The 18,537-nt window shown below is 37.3% G+C and overlaps 1 protein-coding gene across 1 annotated transcript; it reads left to right on the forward strand.

The window, feature by feature from the left end:
* The first annotated feature begins 12,387 nt into the window (after positions 1–12,387).
* Positions 12,388–14,253, forward strand: LOC113281652 (putative F-box protein At1g47790). Its single transcript, XM_026530438.1, has one exon. The coding sequence runs from the start codon at positions 12,551–12,553 to the stop codon at positions 13,448–13,450; it is 900 nt and encodes a 299-aa protein (XP_026386223.1). The 5' UTR covers positions 12,388–12,550; the 3' UTR covers positions 13,451–14,253.
* Positions 14,254–18,537: the final 4,284 nt, after the last annotated feature.

Raw genomic sequence — 18,537 nt, forward strand, 5'->3', positions numbered from 1 at the left:
TGGGGGTATTTGATAGACGCATTTATGTGTCTATTTTGTTCTCAATGTTCTGTATTGTTAGACTCGATTAAGTACTTATTGTGTTATTTTGTGTTCTTGTAGGAAATTTTAGAGAAATAAGCCCTTGCGGCGAAATGGGCTCAAAAAGCAGTGTTTTACACCCCGTAGAAATGTACCGTAGGCACCCCAGAAATGCACCGGAAGCGTCCCAGAAATGTCTCGGAGGAACCCAGAAAAATTACTATTTCCACCCCAATTGATATCCGCACCCCAGCACTCTGGATAAGGGGCACCTTCTTCAACAATTTGAATTTGTGTTTTTGGCGGTAAATGAAGTTTTCAACTGGCAGAATTTTGATTGTCAAAATGAATGGGTTAGAGTGCGATTCAATCGCTGAAAATTGGCAGAAAGATGTGATTTGGCATAAGGAACAAAGTTTGGGTGGTGGTTTCGATCAAATTTGGCTGGAATACGTGTTTTGATTCTCGAGTTCAAAACAGGTCAAGCATGCACTGGAGGATGATAATCACGCGTCATGGAGAGTTATGGACGTGTTCTGATGATGTGGAATGGCTCGAGCATCACTTTGGGTCGTGAAGAATCGATTTGGAGCGTGGAGGGAGGAAGTTTACGCAAGAAATTCCAAGTTTGGTAAGAAAATATTCGGAAAATATTGTTATTCACTGCCCGCATAATGAAGAATTATATTGGAGTTATTGGCGAGATTTGGAGCTGTTGTTGGGTATAAATAGGCTCTTTGGGTCTACTAGAGAGGGTGTCGAGAGTTTGGGGTCGAGAGGAGGTCCAGAGAAGCAGAAATCAAGAGTTGATGAAACTCTGTTGCTGCTGCTGCTGATGATGAAGAACACCAAGAACATGAAAAACGGACTCGCAAGGACAGTCGTTTATCAACAGTGTCTAAGACGCACAGCCGTGGGTCGCAGTGCAGTCTAAACAGCAGCAGCACTTGTCTTTTATCGTTCATTCTGTGACGCTTTTTGTGCGTCGCAGATTACAGGTTTACACCATTTTCTCCTTTTCTCTCCATTGTAAACACCATTTGAGCTATAAAAATATATTTTGAGCGTGTTTTCATCATGATGAGTTAAACCCCAACACTGGGACGGCGGAGGAGGTCGAATTTCATCCATGTGGTAATTTCATTAATTCTTTTATTTACTTTTTGCACTAATTTTAATTGAATTAAGATTTTAAATTAATTACTTGTGATTTCATTTGATGGAGTATGCTTAGTCCTAGGGATTTTTGATATGCCATGCTTAAGAAATACAAGTAATATTTTATAAAATATATCTTGGCAATAAACTAGAGTTAATATTTGTTTTGTTTTTGAACTATAATCGCTAGAATTAATTTTTGAACCATTTGAAAATGAAAAAAAACGGCCGAATGTTTAGTCCCAGTACTCTTGCCCATATTGTTAATATTTTTTGTATATATTTATTTTCTATTAAGTCTAAAAGATTATCCTTCACAAGTCCGAGAGTTTGAACCTCATTACTACAACCCATTAAATCCTTAGAACCGACTCAACATATTGTGACTTTTTCACATAATCCCTCATAATCCTTTGATAAAGCATACCTACTAGGGCTAGAACTTAATCCCGCTAAATCAAAAAGTCACCCAAACCATGAGGGTTCACGATATATGAGATCAAATATTAAGGTAATAAAACCGAAATCAAACATCCCATAAACATACATAGCAATAAGGTAAAAGCAATTAAGCACATGCTATGTAAACCAAAAACTATCACAAGAAAAATTACTAATTAAACAATTTTATTCATAACAGTTTTATTCATAATAGACCTTACATAAAGTAGCCTAGTTTCAAATAAGAATCTAATCTTATCTTTGCATTGCATGCCTTACTGGAGAAACCCTTTAGCAGAATCTCAACGTTTCTTCTTCTTCTTTAGAGTACTCTAAGTTTCTTCTAAATTCTCCAAGGTCTTCAGGCCATCTATATTTCACTATAGAATCTTTGTATCCAGCTATACTTGTCCTAGCATAAAGTAGATCATTCTTAAGAAGATCTCTTCTCCCAATGAGTTCCATTGTTCCCTCAAATAAATTCTGAGCCAAAATTGTTGAGAATATAGTCTCGATAGGAAAGGAACAGTAATCAGAACAGATTCCATATATCCTTTTCTCATAATATGTGCAGCTAGACTCAAGAGTCCTTTCAATCTTTTCTACACAAAATCACAGACAATATCATACCTATCTTTTCCTTCTGCCATGTAGGGAATCATGAGCAGAGTTTTTGAACGAGGCAAGGTAATACAGGAGCTAATTATTTCCGAAACTTCTTTTGTCAAGTCTTCCATATTTTCTTCAATTGGAGAAAGCATTGTAAGACTATATTACAAGGTGGTCAAAACCGGACCTATTTATTTTTCTTATTTTAGACCAAAAAGGAAAGTAATTTTGATTCCGAAGAAAAACACTTTCCTTACAGAAGTGAGGAAACAATTACTATAGTTTTAGAGGTTTTAGAACCCTGTTCGGTCCCTCCCTTATTTTTCTACATTTTAGTAAATCATCAAAAGATGTTTTCACATTGATATCACTGGATATCTCTAGATCCTGCTTGAGTCTAGATACCTGACTTTCATATTCATCTTTGTTTAGGATTAAAATAGGATTATTCCTTTTAGACTTTGTTCTAGATGACTTTCCTTTTGATACCTTCTCAGATTTTGGTATCAATGTGTAAGTACACTTTGAATGAATGTTATTCATTTCTAGAGACTTTGCCTTTTTCCACCTAGAAACATCAGATCTCATATCCTTATTGGAAGAGGTATTACCCCTTATATTATTTCTTCTTTTAGGAAGATTTCCTTTTGGACATGATTTTGAATTTTTGTAAAAATTCGTTTGTCTCATTGGACAATGGTGATCTGAGAGTTTATTCAAAACGAAGTTATCCAACTCTTTTGAGACATATGATAGAGCATTCTTCATCTTTCGAATTATACACTCCCTTTGCTTATGACCTTTTTCTCTACAATAAAAACAATGCTTATTGAAAGGTGCTTAGTTTTGAGACTTACCTTTATGAGAATTTCGGTCAAGATACTGCTTCTTAGTTGGACTCTTCTTCTGTTTGTATTTGGTGACCTTTTCTGGTAGAAACTCACTTGAGCACTTAGGTGAATCATGTAAGCATACTTGTTATGGTGGATCTTCAGGAGTAGGCGTACAAACAGCCTTTACGAATTTTACTTCTTTATTGATTGATGAAGTATCAATCCCATCATATCTTAGTCCTCGCTTGTCGTCATGACATCTACCTGCGTCTAACATGGAAGATAAGTTAACTGTGCTATCATTAAGCCTTTTCATCCTCACAACTTCTTCATCTAGCATCTTGATTTTTTCAAGAGCCTCAGCTAGTTGTTTTTCAAGAGGATTTTCTTTTTCAGAATCAGACTCATGCTGAACATTTCTTGTTGAATGTTGAGAATCAATCAAAGCTTCCGTCTCAAGAATTTTTTTATTCAACAAGAAATGTTTCTTGTTAAGATTCTCAAACTCAAGAGTTTTTGAGTGAAGACTTTCTTTGTAGTCCTTAAAAAGATATCTGGAGGTCTGATATCCATTAAAAAAAAGAAAAAACTTTTCTCAGTTTTCTGTTTTCTCTACTAAGAGGAGCAAGAAGTCCAATCACATCTGAAGAAGATAGTTTCTTAGTAGAGACAACCTCTAGTAGTGAAGAATATTTAGACAAATCTTCTTTAACATCTTGATCAATTTCTGAATCACAATCTTCAGAAATTTCATCAAGTTCCTTTTGAAGGCATGTTTCCCAATCACCAAAGTCTACATTGTGGAGATCGGTTTGATTAGTAGATTCACACAGGGTGTTATCTTCAAGACCGGATTTATCATCTTGACTTACATTAACTGAATCATCATTTGGATTCATTCTTATAGGTTGGATCGCACCAAACACAGATTGTTAGATCTTTTCGTGTTTGCCTGCTCTGATACCAATTGAAAAGGCGAGGGTACCCAAATATACCTCAAGCAAAAAAATTTCCTACCTATAAGTCCTTTCTCCGAAAGTGATTGTCTATGGACTGAGTCGAGAAAATACAACTAATCGGTTCACACTTCGTGTGATCGTCTATAGATACGAGATCGAGACAATACAACAATGAAGTATGTTTACTTGATACAAAGGTTCGGACTTAACCAAACACAATAGGATTGCTTATCAAGTAAATATGAATTAACGTTTGTGTGATATATATTAATTATAATAAAACAATTATAATGCGAAAAATAAAAGTAAATGACACAGCGAGATTTTGTTAACGAGGAAACCGCAAATGCATAAAAACCCCGGGACCTAGTCCAGAATTGAATACTCTCAGGATTAAGCCGCTACACAAAATTACACCTAACTTCGTATAGTTGAGACCAAGTAACTAACTCTATAGTTCACTTAGTTCCGTCTGTATTCCCACGCCTCCGACCTATGAATAAGTCACGTACTTGGAACAATCCGTTTGGTTCGTATTCCAAACAGTAAAGGAACAAGAAATCTGTTTGGTATCAACTCTATTCAACCAAGTGATATGAGTCGTACAAAGGCTCTTCCGTTTATCTTAACATAAACTCCTTCGTCGGGTCTAGATCTATCTTATGTTCAATCACCCTAAGGTAATCGTTTAAGATTAAGCCAACAACACCTTTAATATGAAGAACCGTGTTGATGTCGATCTACTCAATTAATCAATCCAATCTACCACAAGGATAAACCGATTATTAATTGGATCCTCTTTTACTGAAACAAGTATTGTGCACACCAAAGATTATAAAATCCAAGTCAGATCTTCAATATCTCTTTGTCTTCAAATCTTCTTAAATCTTCAATAAAAACCTTCACACAATCACTTGAATCTCTTGTGATCAATCACGCACAGAACGGAGTCTGTTAACAATGGATTATCACAAGATCGTCTTTACAACTAACAACAGTCTAAAGATCCTTGTCGAAACTTTGAACTAGTTTGAGTGAATCTTATATCAGAAGAGAAGATTTTCAAGAATAAACAAACTAGGTGCAATCAGATTTCAACCACAGTTAGTCAATCAAATCAATCAAAAACAAAGATAAACCGCAATTATCTAGTTTCCCACCAACGGGTCGCGCTAGAGCTTCTCAATCCCAAAGAAGACTTTAAAACGAGCGGCCGTAATAGATTTCACCTAATTAGATTACTCTCCTCTCCGATAGGCGGCTACACCAGTAACAAAGACAAAAGAGGAAGTCTGTTGTTACGAAGGATTAATTTGCTAGAAAGGAAAACTTCGTGTATTTATAGACAAAGAAGTTTGGACACCAAGGAATTTCCAAAACCGAAAATATTCTCAAGATATTCATTAAAGCACAAATTCGGTTTCCATAATTCCTGGAAATGCTATGTCCAAAAATAATGATCGAAATCTCTCAGAAAATATAATTAGTAAATGCACATTACTAATTCTGGAATTTCCCTACAAAATGAAATTAATAACCTTAATTAAAAAATTCTTAACTTACTTGTATTTCGATCCTGGGATTCTCTTTTCTTAGTCGTTAAGGAATATCTTTGAACAATTATAGAAATAAACATTCTCAGCACGAATTCAAAGTTTGTCGACATCTTTACTTTGTAAGTTCTCTTTCACACTTACAACCTTGAAACCGATTTGCCACACTTCCAAACAAGTTTAGAATTGGTTCATATGACTTTCAAGAACTATGTGATTGATCAAACCAACATTCAATCACAATCATGGGCTTACGGTTCTACCAAAACAAGTTTCGGTTCTACCTCTATGTGAGTACTACGCATAGTCACACTAGCTTCCCAAAAGATCCGGTTGACTAGGTACTAGGATCGGTTCCCCACATATATATGGTATCTAACTTATATGTGTTGCACATGTTCACAGGATCGGTCTCCCTTTCTGCTGTAAACCTTGCTGCACCCCATACAAGATCGGTTCCCCTTGATGTACTTCACCCCTTACAAGGATCGGTTCCCCCTTTCCCATACTAGGATCGGTTCCTCTTTCCTTTACAAGGATCGGTTCCCTTTCCCTTACAAGGATCGGTTCCCTTTCCCCAAGGCAGACATAATCCGATCATACCAAGGTGATTACTTAAGATTGGTTTTACTAATAAAAGTTTTACCAATACAAAAGTCAGGCCTTTGTGAATAGTTCTACCAAAAACACAACAAGTTATGAACGGTTCTACTTTATCACACATATTAGTTGTTTATAAGATATGCAATGAATAACAAAACCAATAACACCTGGCAATTTCTTTTTCGGTTCACAAAACAAGTTTATGAACTTACTTCCTTAGAACACATGTAAACATTGTTCCTTAGGATGAAATCCTCACCTTATACCCATACATAATCTCAATAACATTCAAATGATTATGCCGATGTCTTATCTACAAAGTTTAATGGTTAAGAAATAAACCTCGTATTGTATTCCTTAATACTATGTCTATCTATAGTTCAAATATGTTTCGCAGTTATGTTTTCAATATGCACGACTTGAAAGATACGTTAAGGAATGAAATAGTTCAAGGCAAATACCACTAACCTCAAGTGGAAGGATAATTGTTGTCGTTGTAGCTCCTTGCTTCTTCACATCTTCAAGTCTTCGCAATAATTGTAATGTCTCATATCCTAATACTTTCAAGCTAACCTATACGAAGTTTAACTCTAGTACATAATCAAGCGACTCTTAACATGAGTTTTGATTCACTAAAATATGACAACCAAACTTGACATACTAATGCTTGGTGGGTTCAACCGAGCCATGCTCTAACAGAGACCTTTTTAGATTTATCAGTCAACCAGGCGCCATTGGCAGTCCTGGGACCTTTTGTAGATTTGTCAGTCGATCAAATCCCCTTGGCATACCCGAGACCTTTTGTAAATTTTTCAGTCACTCAGGCGCCCTTGGCGTACCCGAGACCTTTTGTAGATTTTTCAGTCAACATGTTGCCTTTGGAATTCCTGAGATCTTTTGTAGATTTTTCAGTCAACCAGGCGCCCTTGGCATTCCTGGGACCTTCTGTAGATTTTTCAATCAATCAGGCGCCTTTGGCATTCCTGAGACCCTTTGTAAATTTTTTAGTCAATTAGGCGCCATTGGCATTCCTGAGACCTTTTGTATATTTGTCAGTCAACCAGGCGCCCTTGGCTTTCCTAGGACCTTTTGTATATTTGTCAGTCGATCTGGCGCCCTTGGACTAGTAAATTTGTCAGTCAATCAGGCGCCCTTGGCATACCCGAGACCTTTTGTAGATTTGTCAGTCAACCAGGTGCCTTTGGCATTCTTGGGACCTTTTGTAGATTTGTTAGTCAATCAGGCGCCTTTGGCATTCCCGAGACCTTTTCGGATATTGCCCACGAATTTCGAAAGGGGAAGTTATTCTTAACAAAAACAAAGAAAAAATTTCGTTTATAACTCGTGGTTTTATCATCCGCATTCTCTCTCCTTTCTCTCGAATTAATGGCGGGGAAAGGGGTCATGCTCGATAGTCTGCCTTGTCGCTTCGAGTTCCCCAGATGCGCGCTTGCGTTCAAATATGCTCCGTATGGTGAAACATTCTTCCGTTGGGTGTCCCATCCTTCGATGGTAGTGACAGTATTTGGACGAGTTCTTATCCATTTTGTTGATGTCTATTGTAGTCGGGGGTAGCTGGATTTCCCTTCCAGCAACCCATTGATGTAGCAGTTCGATCGCGCGCTCTTTGCTGCAGGGAAGAGGGGGTGGTGGTTTTGAGTCACGCCTACTTCCTCCGTTCATCCTTGGTTTCTACCACCCGTTTGGAATTGGTCTCTCCTTTCTCCATTGGTGTTAGGTCTTACATTGCGTGGAGTTTTGGACACAATGCTAACCGTCGTGTGCCAAGCGGTGTCTGTAGGTGTCTCCTCTATACAGTCAGATATCCTCTCAGCCGCTTCTTCTAGCTCGACGAAAGTCTGGAAACTGAAATTGATCAAACTCGCCCTGAAAGCTGGGACCATTCCGCGTAAACAAATTTCGAAGAGCGCCTCCTCATTGATGTCTTTATGGAAGTCTAGTGCCAAGCTTCGGAACCGTATGATGTACTTTCCTACTTCTTCACCCATCCGCTGTCCACTCTTGCTTAGGTCTATCGCCGTGATTTTCCTTTTGGCCGAGTAAAACTTCCCAAGAAAGAGTGTGGACATAGTTTGCCAGGAGTCCACACTTTCCTCTTTTAAGTTGTCATACCAAGTGAATGTCGTGCCTGTGAGCGATTTGGGGAATTCTTTTAAGCACAGCTTTCCATTGACAGCTCTATCATTTATTGCTGATAAGAATCGGCTGAGATGCTCTCGCGCATTTCCTTATCCCTCATACGCTTTAAACTTCAGAGAGGTGTAATCCTCGGGGTATTGGTATTCTTGGAATGCGCAGGGTATGGGCTACTTATGCGGCAATGATTGTCCTGTTTTACCACGTGATAGTTCTGCTCCAAGTATTTTGCCATTTCTTCTTGTGACGTTATTGTTTTCTTTCTGCCTTTGTGTTCTTCGCCCTTTGCTGCTTCCTCGGGAGTATCTTGTCCTGCCATCACTGCTTGTGCTATCCAGTCTTCAAGCTCCTGTCTCCTGCGTGAGAGCTCATCCAATTCTTCTTGCATGATTTGCAAGGTTGATGACGTGGGTTTCTGTTAGAGCATAGCTCGGTAAACCTCGCATGCGTTGCTATCTCAAGCATGTTTGTCAATGTTAGTGATCAAAACTATGAGTCTTGATTTCTAGCCTACATAGCTAAGTCTCGGACTAGGATAGGAAAAGTGTTATTAAACTCAAGGACTTCATGGCGATTCATCATACAACGACGAAGATCTATACAAGGAACCGTGGAACTTCATCAACAAAAAGGTATGTGAAGACTTGAACTTATATGTCACTCAAAAGTCTATCTATTCTATCTCCTACTTCTTATGAGACAAAAGTCGTACACTATATAGACTAGATCATACACACTTGACATTTCGAGATGAGCATTCATTGCTTATCTTTTATCTCGAAATCGTGTGTTGGTAAAGTGTTTCGTTTTGATCAAGTTTATCTTCACCTAGTGACGAAAGTCATGAAAGTTTCAATCACTTTGAGAATTGCTATGACGTGAATCGGTTTGTGAATAACGGCTACATAGCGTCCTCTGAGAATGTCTCAATGATTGAAATGAGAGTTTAGATTACATAACCATGTATTCCTTGAACCGAAGTTTTCGAACTTTGTAGATCAAGAGAAACCGGAGGAATTGACTTTGCCAAGTCCGCGAACCCAGTCCGCGAACTGTCGGAAGTTATCTTACCGAGAATTTCTGCTGGGTTTTCCAAAAACTCGTTTGCGCGTTTAGTCCGCGAACCTAGTCCGCGAACTGGCGGAAGTCTCCTTACCGAGATTTTCTGCTGAGTTTGGAAAACTCTGCCGGTTGCCTTAAGTCCGCGAACTTGCTTGCGAACTTGAGTGGGTAATGATCTAAAGATGTGCTCTGAACAAGAAACATTAAATTACTAATGAATGCTTTATGCAAACCGTGGGTATTATGTTCATGAGCCGATTCAATCGAATCGAATCATCTTTGTTTCAATTGTGTCTTGTGTAGTTACATAAGATCTCATAGCAATTGAACAACTCTCTAACTAGTTCATGTGAGTCAATTGAACTAGTTATGGTGAAGAAGAACAAGGTTAATATGAAATGCTCATATGGTTGACCTTTTGGGTTACTATGTTGAACCAACATGAACGTACACGTTTGGGCATGGTTTTCACGAACCCAGTAAACGTTTACCCAAGTGTGTGTGACAAACTAAGTTTTCGATCTAACGGTTGAGAAATATTAGCTTAAATCTAAATCAAGTTTTCATCTAACGGTGAATAAGGATTGCTTTGTACCTAAGGCAAAACCCTGATTTGAAGGCTATATAAAGGAGACATCTAGCATTGAGCAAACCTAATCCCCACACGTCTGTGTGCTACTAGTGCGCTCGCTAGAGTCGATCTCCATTAACCTTTGATTTTCTTCTCTAAAATCAGGTTAACGACTTAAAGACTTTATTGGGATTGTGAAACCAGACCGATACTACTTTATCGTAGTTGTGTGATCTGATATTGCATCTTCTATCGTCCGAGTACAATCGATTGATTATCTTGAGATCGTGAGAGTTCTCCGATAGGCAAGATAAAGAAGTCACAAACATCTTCGTCTCATTGTTTGTGATTCCTCGACAATCCGCTTGTGTAGTCAGGAAGGATTGTAGAGAGGTGATTGATTAATCTAGGCTGTTCTTCGGGAATATAAGACTGGATTATCAATTGGTTCATGTTCACTTTGATTTTATATCTTAAGATGGAACAAAACCTAGGGTTTATCTGTGAGAGACAAATTTATCCTTTAATATACTTTTCTGTGTGAGAAAGATCTGTTTATTATCAAGTCTGTGATTTTGGGTTACAACAACTCTTGGTTGTGGGTGAGATCAGCTAAGAGAATCAAGTGCGCAGTATCCTGCTGGGATCAGAGGCGTAGGAGTACAACTGTACCTTGTATCAATGGGAGATTGATAGGGGTTCAACTATAGTCCAGTCCGAAGTTAGCTTGGAGTAGGCTAGTGTATGTAGCGACTTAATACACTGTGTGTTCAATCTGGACTAGGTCCCGGGGTTTTTCTGCATTTGCGGTTTCCTCGATAACAAAATTTCTGGTGTCTGTGTTATTTCTTTTCCGCATTATATTTTATATAATTGAAATAATACAGGTTGTGCGTTCGTGATCATCAATTGGAAATCCAACCTTTGATTGTTGATTGATATTGATTGATCCTTAGACATTTGTCTTTGGTACCGTCCAAGTTATCTCTCTTTGATAAAGACTCGCAGGTTTCTATTTGCTTGAGTAAAGATCAAATCGAGAGATTGAGATAATAACTCCTTGAGATACTTTTTTATCTAGATTGAGTCTGACTGTCTAGTTGATTCTCTAGCAAAGTATTTCGAAGTTAGTCCATACAGATTGCTAAGCGAAATATTGGGTGGTGTTGTTAGACCCCCGCTTTTTCAGTTTCGATAGTCGAGCTACCCGTGTGTTCTTTCCCTGTGTTGTTACTGTTTCTCTATTTTGGGATCCATGGTTCGCCGATTGCTTGATAACACCTAGGATCGGTGTTTCCTCTTCGCTGTCATCGTCCTTCATCATCACCTCGTCGAGGTTGATGGGCTGATTGGCCGCCTGGTTTCCTATCGCGCCTGAGCTGTTGCCTCCCGAGTGTGTCATGGTGAGATAGGCACGAGCCTCCGGTTGTGGTCGCCAAATGTTGAAAAGTGATTTTTGATAGCTACACCAAATGATCTCACTATACCAAGAATAGTCAGAGAGAGAGAGTCTTTCCATTGTACCTTGTCCTTTTTTACATAGACTTTCCCAAAAGTCCCTCCTTTTATGACATCATGACACATGTCCTAGCCCTTCTTAATTACTCCTAATACCATTCCTCAAGATAACCTCATTCTTCTTTGTTAATTCCTTCTTCGTCCTCCTCTCCTCATGGGTATTTTCTTCATCAGGCTTGGGCCTAATCCCCGAGTCCCCATATCTTTATATTAGGCTTGTCTCTCCCTTTAGGGATACCCCTGGCCCGTTAAGGGTTTCATTTTCATGTATCAACAATAACCAAATAAGCTATAATTAAATTCATGAAAAATGAAGAAAAAAATTGTTGTCATCCAAAACCCAATAAGTTTTCTAGAGATTCAAATCCCTTTTGTTCGTCTCGTTTTGATTTTATTAGCGACATGGTTACAATTTTTGTTAGCCATGAATGGACTAATATTCATGTATTAATTTTGTAGAATAAATAAATATATTGTTTATTTCATGTGTGTAAGCTGAAATTTATATATGTTTTATTGTCTCAATAAATCACCATAATTCCTTAAAAATCATTCAGATAGTCTCTCAAAATTTCTAAATTCACGGAAAGTCACCCAAAAATCTCATGCATAAAAATCTCTGATTATCTGTACTAATTTCAATTGACTAACCCCTGTAAGTTACAACTACGGCGAAAATTTATCTTCGGGGGCGAGGAAGAATCGATATCGTCCAATTTTGAGAGTATCCCACCCATCCAGGACACCGCTGTTACCGTTTTATGTTTTTTTTATGTTTGTTTTTGTCGTCCAAGAAAGTAAGACCCATAATTCCAGGGTCATAAGAATAATTTACTCTTTTTCTTAAACTTTATATAACACACTGAAGATTAGGTTTTTCATTTTTTTTATAGTCCTCTCCCTCTCCCTTTTCTACTTTGTGATCGCCGACCTAACTAAAACAGTTAATTTGTATACCTAAAATCCAAAAGATTTCTTCATCTAATTTATGAAGTTCGTATTTTTATCCATTATAGCGACATAAAGCTCAGATTTTTATTTCAATTTATCTCTAAGTTATAAGTGATGGTGTCGAAAAAGATGAAAGCTTTAAGGAAGAACAACTGTAGAGAAGTCAAAGAAATCGATGATGATCATGCTGCATATCTTCCTGAGGATTTAATAATCGAAAGCATTCTCACTAGATTGCCAGTTCGGACTCTAGCTCAATACAGCTGCGTCAGTAAGTTATGGTACAATTCAATTTTTAATGATCCGCAATTTGCTAAGACTCACTTTGCTAATAGCAAAAATCGTAATTTGAATCTGTTCGTTCAACTTCTTAATGTATGGGTAGGTCGTCCAAAATCTTCTTTTTTTAGCGTAGGTAATGATTACGAACATAGATTGCTTTGTAGCTTAAAAATGCCAGCCACATGTGAACCAGTAGGTAATTGTGATGGTTTAGTTTGTATTACACAAGGGCGTAAAGATGCTCATGGTCCGGCTTTAATGCTTGTCGTTAATCCTAGTAGGGCTGAAATAATTGCACTCCCCTATTTTCATCCCCGTGACAGGGAATGCGAATATTTGTGTCATGGTTTGGGTTTTGATTCATTATCAGGGGAGTATAAGGTTGTAATTATATTTACTTTGAAATACAATGTGGAGTTTATCACCATGGTCTTTACTTTGGGTACTAAATCATGGAGAAGCATCGTTACTAGTGTTGCTGAAATCTCCCCACCACCAGGTTGTTCTCCTTTTCCTAGACAAATGGTAACTGAAGTTTGGGGAAACATACGTACACCAGCCACTCTTTGCGGGGGCGCTCTTTTCTGGAGGATAACCAATAGAGAAGTAGAAGAAGATGAGATAATAATCGCTATGATATTCATTATAATAATAAGACTGGCATGTTGCTCTCGTTTGACATTCACAAGGAGAAGATTCAATTCATTCGACTCCCGACTGAATGTTATCTAATCCCAAACCCGACGAATATGGTGATCGAACATCAACTTTTGGAGCACAAAGGGTATCCTTGTGTTGCACTCTGAAAAATCAATGGGAAACGACATACATTGCAGCAACCCTTGCTGTAATGCTCAGACTAGTTTTTGTTGTTGTCGTTTTACGGTTCAACTTTATTTATTGAAGGACAAGGAAAAGCAAGTGTGGACCAAAGGGGAGACTTTGGGTGTTCAAGTTAAGGAGTTACGTTTACTAGAAGGTCCCTTCCGTTGTTACTTCGACACTGCTGCTGCTACCACTACTGCTAGCTTTCCTACACGAATACTGAGCGTCTCTGATCAGGTGCTATTATATTTGTTTGATGGAGAATATCTTAAACTCTACAATTTTCAAACGAAACATCTCGAGGTGGTAAGATTACTTTCCTCCACTGATTTACGAAGTCGTGGCCTTTTTGAAGCTAAGATGAAAGGCAATGATGATAAAGATTATAAAGAAGATGCTATGTACTGCCCCTATTTGGATTATCAGCTACATGCTCAAGTTGAAAACATCCGTTATCTGAAGTCCTTCATTCCTGAAGGAGAAACTAGAACGTTTCTTCAGTTCCATGAATTTATGCAGATTTTGCTGGCAGGAAAAAATGATTTACCTGCAGGATGGGTGCATACAAGAAGAGACTTGGTAAAAGTTCATGCTTTCTTTAGGTAGTTTTGGAATACTATCCTCCTTCACCTTATGGTGGTCGGTTTGCGACTGTATTGTTGAGGTTTATGGCAATTGTTTTTTATTTATTTCTTGAAGATTTTTGCTTAGTTGAATGGATTTAAGCGATCACAATTTCTTTTATTCTTTTTTTTTTTTTTTTTTTTTTTTTTTTTCTTTTTGTAATTTCATATTGAATTTCTGTCGTTTCGACTTGAAGCTGCAACGGGTTTGTAAATATTTTTAAAGTATCCTTAGGTACTGAAAATTTCTCAGGCAAGTTGCTGTTCTCATGGTTGAATAACAGGGCGGTAATCTCAGGCAAGTTACTATCAACCTTATCCAATAAAACCAATGATTTGTTATTGTTGCAGGTGACAGCAGCCATTTCATTAATTAAGATTTCTAAATTTTGATTATGCGACAGCTCTTCTTGTATGTGTTTGTATTGACTGGGTATTGATTAATATATCTGGTTAAGGTGTACTGACATTTGCGCTCAATAAGACACTAGTATTCCTTCCTTTTAAATCAGGTAATTGTTTTACCATTAAATTTGTTAGGTGTTTATATGAATATCTAGTTTCCTCCTCTATATCGTCTGGTTCTTGAATTTACTTTATGCTAAAGAATGGCCAGTAAGATGCATGTATATTTTGAAGTTAAAACCATAGTTATGTTATGCTAAAGAGGGTTTGCTTTTGCACACCTTTATTCAAGAGAGGAATTTGGGAATCTAATGGGCACGTTACATTGCTGGGTATCGACTGTTATTTGTACCTTTCAGTTTCCTGATGTCAGAGGTCCTGTCCATGCATTCATGTTATGACTCATGTGCCATAGAGAACAGTTTAGGGAATCTGAAGGAAAGATATTCTGATCTAAATTTTTAGATTTAAAGTCTTTTGTTTCTCAGTTTCTGTATTGTCCTGAGCCAGATGCTTGAAGTCATAACAGATTCAAAAAAGTCGGTCAGTTATCATCTCTTCTTAAGATTAATTTCCATGATAAATCAATTACTGGTATGACTCCTAGTTCAATTAGATTCTTTCAATATCTTAGAGATGTTCATCATTATAATAACTGTTTTTCATGTTGTATTCCTGTTTCTATTGGTTCTTGCCCTATGCTTCAAACAGAGGAGGTGATTTGGTACTGTAACACATTGCAGGTTTTTTAAATGATCAGTAGTATCTCTTTGGCTCAGTCCATGACATGTTGACAGTGTAAATAACTGTACTATCTGAGTTTTTGTCGACTAATCTTTTGTTAGCTCTGGTTTATTTTAATATGAATCATATGATTTAGTTGATATAGATTAACAACTAATACATTGATAATAGATCAGTTGTATGGTAGTTATAAACTTATGCAGGGTTGGTTCTCTTTCGTAGCTTCGGATTCTGTACAGGACTGTGTAGCCTATATGGGTGATACGGGAAATTGAACTTTAAAAATAATTTGTCTCTAGTGCTCGTGCTTCCCTTGCCGTAATAGGCTTGAGTTGCTAGTTCGACACGAGACAGTTGTTTGTTGGACAATACGTGTTGGTGTATCAGTGGTGTTTGGTGCTCATGTGCTGGTTGGCTCTCGCTCTTGCTGGAAAACTCGACGAGCCGTGCTCTTGACTTATATCGCCATGCTCTTGACTTATATCGCCGTGCTTCTATTTTGAGATGACCTCGACCTATAAACTTGTGAACCCAAATCCAGTGGTGTGACAAGTGGGGAGACTTGTCATTCCTACTGGGAAAAACAAAACGAACCCGGCTTTTCGGCGCGAAAAGTGCAAAGGATTTTTGCTCCCCCTGCACAACTAGGGTAGCCGACGTAAAATCAACCGTATCAGCATGAGATGAAACCCACATATAACCGTTCAGGCGTGCCCTCCTGGGATGCGTCATGCTGAAAAACGCAAGCCGAGCCACCGCTTGGTGTATCTTGATTTCCATTTCTAGCCTACCCCAATCAAACAGATAAAAAAAGCTTTGTTTCCGGTTTCTTATTCTAAAACTAGGAATTACTGGTTAATCCTAAACTTGAGTATCCGTTTAATGACTAGTCCACCCATAAAACTGATTTAATCGCTAGTCCAAATTCATGATTTTGGACTAAAAATATTAATCCCTGATCCATTACACGTGCGAATAATATAAACCGCATTTTCTAAAAGGCAGAACTACCCCTCCTTGGGATAATAGCAGATCAGATTATGTTTATCGTCTCTCAATATTGAAGAGGGTCTCTGGGTATGAGATCAGAAGAAATTGCCTCAGGAGAAACATGGAAATCTCATCGGCATCACCATGATCATTGAAAAAGCTAATCCTTCCTCTTATCTCTCTAATATTGGTATGAAACATCTAGGTGTATCCTTGTTTCAAAGAAAAACAGTTCTGGAAATTTCATTTTAGGGTTTATAATTTTCGACTCATTTATTTTATTCGAAATTAGAATGGAGATTTGTGATCAGTTTAACTTTCTCATCGTTTTAATGTAAAATTTGACCAATATCTGGTGTTCGATTATATTTTATTTTCAGATTTGGGGATTTTTGGGAGGAGGAATTGAATGGGTTAGTGAAAAGACGGAAATCAAATGATTTTGTGTTTTAGCACCGTTTGAATTGGCCGCACGTATGGAGATTTTGGATTCAAGATGCTAAGAATATGATACTTTCTTTGCCCGTAAGTAGTTTGATTCCTAATATCTCATCAAACGATGGTTTATACTCAAATTTTGATTTTGCTTAGATGCTTTAATTTACACATCAAAGGTTCAAAATGTGAAAATGAAATTAGGCCTTTTTTTTTACGTAGGTTTGATATGATGGTGTATATTATTCAACAGTATGATGTACTGAAATTAATATGTATGTTCTGCATCTGTAGTGGTTGCCACATATGTGTTTGTTTTTGTGATGAAAAGCAATTATAATTTGGTTCTTTTGTTGTTTTTGCAGGTTGTTCTTTTGTTGTTTTTGAAATATGGTTGTGCCGTTCGTAGGAGAGAAAGTTACATATACACACTCTAGAAAATTGAAAGTGGTTGTTTGTGTCGGTGAAACTATTCAATAACGAGAGGTGGGCATACTACCTGTGACTGTTGTGGCTGAGAAAAAAAAAATCCATTGCATGTAATTTCCTACCCCTAATGCTAGCTACTACTTAAATTCCTGAAGTCCAACTCTAAAATTTCTTTGATTTATGGTGTACTTCAATTATAAAATGTCTTTGATTTATGGTGTACTTCAACTGTATGTAGTTTTCAAATGTGATATCTACAAAGTTTTCACGCGGTACATATCAATTATATATATAATAGGCTTTCACCCAGTACATATCAGTATGTATTGTGTTTTGACTTTGTACATATCAGTATGTACTGAGTTCTTTCTCTTTATATAACAATATGTAATGGGTTCTTACTTTCTACATAACAATATGTACTACTTCAAAGAAAACCCGAGGGCCAGCAAGAGGTACAACTTGGGGAAGTTGACATATGATAGGAAGAAGATCTATTTAGTGCCCTCAACTCAGCAGGAAACCAACCTTTGGTATTTCGGATAATCTTTCAGCAACATTACTGTGCCCTCAACTTAGTTAATTTGTATGTCCCATAAATATGTACCGAGTAATATCAACTAGCTTTGCTCAGTACATATCAATATCTACCAGAAATAGTGTACTTACTTAATACTATAGCTGCTAATGTTTCATGTTTTTTTTTTATATTTTCATAGATTGGATATGTTTCCGTGATTCTTACTGTAGAGCATTCCTTGCGAAGATTCCAGTTCTGTATGGTCTTACTTACTGTCATAGGTTCAATGTCATTGAGTACTTGGGTAACCAAAGAGTATTACAAGTTTGTCGCAAGGGTATTAAGTTACTTGGTCTGACCAGTATCCGGTAAGATAACACTTTAAATTTCCATCCCTCAAAGCTCGGAGGAATAAGGAATGATATTCCTATCATTCTTTGCAGAAACTGTGATTAATTCTACACATGACAATAAAAATATACTAGGTTTCATTGAGTACATATAGACATCTACTAGATTTTCATTCAGTACATATTGATATCTACTAGGTTTTCACTCAGTATATATAGGTATCGACTAGGTTTTCAGTCACTACATATTGATATCTACTACTTCTCCCTCATTACATATTGATATCTACTAAGTTTTATTCAGTACATTACAGTATATTTAGCACATGTGTATACATATTGCGGTTTTCTGTTTTGATTTTAAATTTTTCTGGGGTTTAAATTGATTGCAGACACCATTAAATAATCACCCAATGGAAAGTAACAAATAAGCAGGCAGTATTCTTTAGGTTACTTGGTTAATTTAGTTAGATATTGTTTTGTCTCTGCATCTGAATG

The sequence above is a fragment of the Papaver somniferum genome, chromosome 5 (genome assembly GCF_003573695.1).
Source record: "Papaver somniferum cultivar HN1 chromosome 5, ASM357369v1, whole genome shotgun sequence".
Taxonomy (NCBI): Eukaryota; Viridiplantae; Streptophyta; class Magnoliopsida; order Ranunculales; family Papaveraceae; genus Papaver; species Papaver somniferum.

Coding starts and splice junctions, on each gene's coding strand:
- LOC113281652 (XM_026530438.1), top strand. CDS start 12,551: ATGGTGTCGAAAAAGATGAAAGCTTTAAGGAAGAACAACTGTAGAGAA.